Source organism: Procambarus clarkii, chromosome 46 (genome assembly GCF_040958095.1).
Source record: "Procambarus clarkii isolate CNS0578487 chromosome 46, FALCON_Pclarkii_2.0, whole genome shotgun sequence".
NCBI lineage: Eukaryota > Metazoa > Arthropoda > Malacostraca > Decapoda > Cambaridae > Procambarus > Procambarus clarkii.
In genome coordinates, this window is record NC_091195.1 from 18,347,059 (window position 1) to 18,352,058 (window position 5,000).

General features: G+C 42.1%; 1 protein-coding gene across 1 annotated transcript in view; it reads left to right on the forward strand.

The window, feature by feature from the left end:
• LOC123770498 (neuroligin-1) overlaps window positions 1-5,000 on the forward strand; it is a 130,270-nt gene that overhangs the window by 109,564 nt on the left and 15,706 nt on the right. Inside the window, exon 2 of the mRNA XM_069301751.1 lies at window positions 1,224-1,946. Within this exon, the coding sequence (XP_069157852.1) occupies window positions 1,526-1,946 (421 nt within the window). The 5' untranslated portion in view covers window positions 1,224-1,525. The remainder of the gene's footprint in view (window positions 1-1,223; window positions 1,947-5,000) is intronic.

Below are 5,000 nucleotides of genomic sequence, written 5' to 3' on the forward strand. Positions count from 1 at the left end.
GTTCCCGGGTCTCCACAACAAGCCCCTGGCCATTTAACTCTCCTGCAAGAGGAAGCAACTGGCCCTTGTACCTTTTTTGTTGACAAATCTACAAACGAAATAAGCCATTTTTTGGGGTCATCTTGAGGTTATCTTGAGATGATTTCGGGGCTTTTTTAGTGTCCCCGCGGCCCGGTCCTCGACCAGGCCTCCACCCCCAGGAAGCAGCCCGTGACAACTGACTAACTCCCAGGTACCTATTTACTGCTTGGTAACAGGGGCATTCAGGGTGAAAGAAACTTTGCCCATTTGTTTCTGCCTCGTGCGGGAATCGAACCCGCGCCACAGAATTACGAGTCCTGCGCGCTATCCACCAGGCTACGAGGCCCCTTTTAACTCGTCGTATAAATCTTTAAAATAACAGTAGATAATTTCACTTTCTGGTAACAGACAGTGATAAGCATAAGCCAAAATGCTACCGTCATAATATATACTAATTTTCGGTAAGTGGAGGATTTTGCAATACTGCTCTCCATTCTGTTAGTCTGACGGGACAGTCAGCCTGCCTGTATGTAGGCAACAGCTCACCGCGTCAATAATATCCCAAATATAAAGTATTCTCTAACTTTTCCTTAATTACCTAAACTATAGTACACGTTAATCACCAACTTTTAGAACTACCTGGTCCTTGTACGCATATTAAACAAGCGTTCATATATCTTGCACTTCATCTTCTTACTCATAATCTCTCTTTAAATGTACACAAACCAATCTTAATTTGCAAGTATTAAGTGCTTACCCCAATCACTTATTTTTCACAAGATCCCATATTAAAGTAATTATAAGTAACGCAGAATAACGCAGTCTAATAAAACCCATAAACTTAGCTTCGTTGGTAAATTTTGGCGTATGATGGCTATTAATAAGCACTCATATATGCGTATGGGTGGCCATCAACATACACCCCACCTTGCGTATGATTGGCCATCCATACATATTCCACCTTGCGTATGATGGCCATTGATATATACTCCTCATACACATACGTTATCATATGTTATACTTTCAGGCAACTTTCAGACAACTTTCAGACAACTTAGGTTTGTTTATGGATGTTTAAGTTTGTCGGAAACACTGCCATACTTTCAGGCATCTTTCAAACAACGTTCAGACAACTTTCAAACAACTTAGGTTTGTTTATGGATGTTTAAGTTGTATGTAACTGAGTCTTTTTCCCCCCACAGGTTGTGGACGCGAGGAGAGGGTTGTGATGTGACTGCTGGCGGCCACTTGTGAAAACTTCCAGTTATAGTTGCTTGTAGCGGAAGAGCCCCCCAAGATGGCGGTGTGAGGGCTGGGTGTCCCCCTTCGCCCATTCTAGGGATGTGCGGGCCCTGTAAGGCAGGCGTGAGATGCTGAGGGCAACAGCAGGGTTCCCATGTAATATGCAAGCCAGAGTAGCAGCAGGTGGCGCTGTGGTTGCAGCGTGACGAGTCGCGCCCTGGATGGTGGGGTTTTTGGGGCCGGTGTCCCGCACCCCCCCGCCATGAGCTTCCCGCTGGTGGGCGTGATGCTACTACTGCTGCTCAGCATGGTAGGGGCGGTGGGCGGCGAGAAGCGGAGTCCCAGAGTCGTCACTACCAAATACGGCAAGTTACGGGGCTCCATTCGGCCTCTGTCGAACAAACACCTACGGCCAGTGGAAGTGTTCCTCGGCGTCCCTTACGCTACCCCGCCTATTGGCTCCAATCGCTTCAGCCCAACTAGGACGCCCAGTCCCTGGGCTGGGGAACGGGTAGCTGACCAGTATGGCCCGGTATGCCCCCAGCACCTACCGGAGCTGTGGGAGGAAGAATCCGAAGCGACTGTACCGAAGATGCGGTTAATGCACATTCGTCGATTGGCCAATTACTTGACACATCAAGCCGAAGACTGCCTTTATCTCAACGTGTATGTTCCCTCCCTTGGTGAGTATGCATGGGATATCTCCTGTAAGTTCATACTTGCTGTCTGGATAATTATTAGGAACTTTCAGACAACTTTCAAACAACTTTCAGACAACTTTCAGACAACTTTCAGACAACTTGAAAGTCATCCACTCTTTGACCAGACCACACACTAGAAAGTGAAGGGACGACGACGTTTCGGTCCGTCCTGGACCATTCTCAAGTCGATTGAGAATCACAATCGACTTGAGAATGGTCCAGGATGGACCGAAATGTCGTCATATATATACCCCTGGAAACACAAACCGAAACTGTCTCTATTTTCCGCTTGTTACAACTTGTAATAAAGTTGTTACATCTTGGCTTAACGTGTTTATGACGTATTAGAACGTTGTTACAACTTGTTATATTGGTTGTTATAACTGGTTAGGAGGTGTTAAAACTTCTTTGAACGTTGTACCAACGTCGTAGTTTCGGTGTGTGTTTGGCCGGGTCTCTTCACCTTCTAGTGTGTGGTTTGGTCAACATATTTCAGCCACGTTATTGTGACTCCTCGTCTGCACATGAGTATCCACTCGATTTAATGACCAATGAGGGCCTATATAGCCTATTGGTTGAATCCGGGGCGAAACTAAGCCAGAAATTACATTGAGATGCTTGTTGATTTGCATATCATATTCAGGATAACAGGTCAATGACCTGTTCTCAAATGTATCTCTTAGAACCGCTGAAACGGTAAATCACTGGTCGTTAAATCGAGTTAATCATTAAGTCGTTAAATTAATTGTCCATTAAGGGATAATTATTAGACTATGAAGAGCAATAAGCCAATACTAACTACTATAAAAATTTACTTGATAACTACCTTACCTCGAGTAGTTAAACACACAAACGATTTGGTATGTCGTTATCCACCTCTAACTACACCAAGTTCGTAACTACCCCACATAGCGCTCTAACCACTGAACCACGAGATGCACTGCTTACTCTAGGCAAACAACTCTACTCACACAAATGATTTGGTATGTTGTTATAGACCTCTAACTACACCAAGTTCGTAACTACCCCACATAGCGCTCTAACCACTGAACCACGAGATGCACTGCTTACTCTAGGCAAACAACTCTACTCACACAAACGATTTGGTATGTTGTTATCGACCTCTAACTACACCAAGTTCGTAACTACCCCACATAGCGCTCAAACCACTGAACCACGAGATGCACTGCTTACTCTAGGCAAACAACTCTACTCAACTCCCAATAGAAGGGTCAAAGCCTCCACCTCCTCCCTGTGGGGGCTTTGACCCTCATATAAAAGTAACGGATACTATACGAGTCGTCAGCCAAGGTTGTCACTGTTTTTTCTTACTTTTAAGATAGTTTGTTTCCTGGTCTGCCCCAGACTGACGCGTGGACTAAGATATGGATGGCCAGCCGCCCCAGCATGATTTACGCGAGAAAAAATGCAGAGAGAGAGAGAGAGAGAGAGAGAGAGAGAGAGAGAGAGAGAGAGAGAGAGAGAGAGAGAGGGAGAGAGAGAGAGAGAGAGAGAGAGAGAGAGAGAGAGAGAGAGAGAGAGAGAGAGAGAGAGAGAGAGAGAGAGAGAGAGAGGGAGAGAGAGAGAGAGAGAGAGAGAGAGAGAGAGAGAGAGAGAGAGAGAGAGAGAGAGAGAGAGAGAGAGAGAGAGAGAGAGATAATGGTAAAGAAATATAGGTAGATTAAGAATGGGGTAGAGGGAGAATATATATATATATATATATATATATATATATATATATATATATATATATATATATATATATATATATATTGGTAGCAGTCTTTCCTGTAGACATATATTATTAAATATGACCGAAAAAGTAAGATTGTGTGTGTAAACTAAAGTCTTTGAAAATGTAATAAGTTATTACGAAACGCGTTCAAGTGTCGCGTCAGACTAGAAATAAAAATGAATTTTGGAGAATTGCTTTTTCAATTACCATCGACAGTGAAAAGAAACATAAGAAATATTGAGAAAATTCGTGTTAGAATTATTAATCTTACTTTTTCGGTCATATTTAATAATAATATATATATATATATATATATATATATATATATATATATATATATATATATATATATATATATATATATATATATATATATAATTGCTTAGTACCCTAGCTACTGAGAGGAACAATTATTAATACCATTTTCTAAGTAACTTTGCCTTTGGTCATATGAAATATTCAGGCATGACATGTAAGATGTCTGAACTCCATCGTAAGTGTCTGTCACAAAAGTTTGGTAATAAGATGTGTCTTCACTCAGGCGTGTTGCTGTTTCTCTTTGATGACTTAAACCCATTAAACTCAAGTTGCAAAGTTGCAAAGTATGTGTGTGTGTGTGTTTTTTGTGGGGTTGGATTAGTGTTTGGAAGGGGGGGGGGGGGTAAACTGTGACTTTTTTTTTAAGAGAAATTCCTTTGGTGTGTTTATATATAGTGTTTGAGTGTGTGTATGTCTGTATAGATCTTTAAGTTGTTCATACGTTCATGTGTATGTTCTCTCAGGCAGTTGTATATTGTTAATGTTTATGTATGTTTGTATTCGGTATGTAATTGTATGTACTGCGGTATTTTGAATGTGTGTGTGTGTCTGTGTGTATACCCGCCAAACACACACCGAAACTACGACGTTGGTACAACGTTCGAACAAGTTTTAACACTTCCTAACCAGTTATAACAACCAATATAGCAAGTTGTAACAACGTTCTAATACGTCATAAACACGTTAAGCCAACATGTAAACACTTTATTACAAGTTGTAACAAGCGGAAAATAGAGACAGTTTCGGTTTGTGTTTCCAGGGTAGTCACCTAGTTGTGCTTGCGGGGGTTGAGCTCTGGCTCTTTGGTCCTGCCTCTCAACTGTCAATCAACTGGTGTACAGGTTCCTGAGCCTATTGGGCTCTGTCATATCTACACTTGAAACTGTGTATGGAGTCAGCCTCCACCACATCACTTCCTAATGCATTCCATTTGTCAACCACTCTGACACTAAAAAAGTTCTTTCTAATATCTCTGTGGCTCA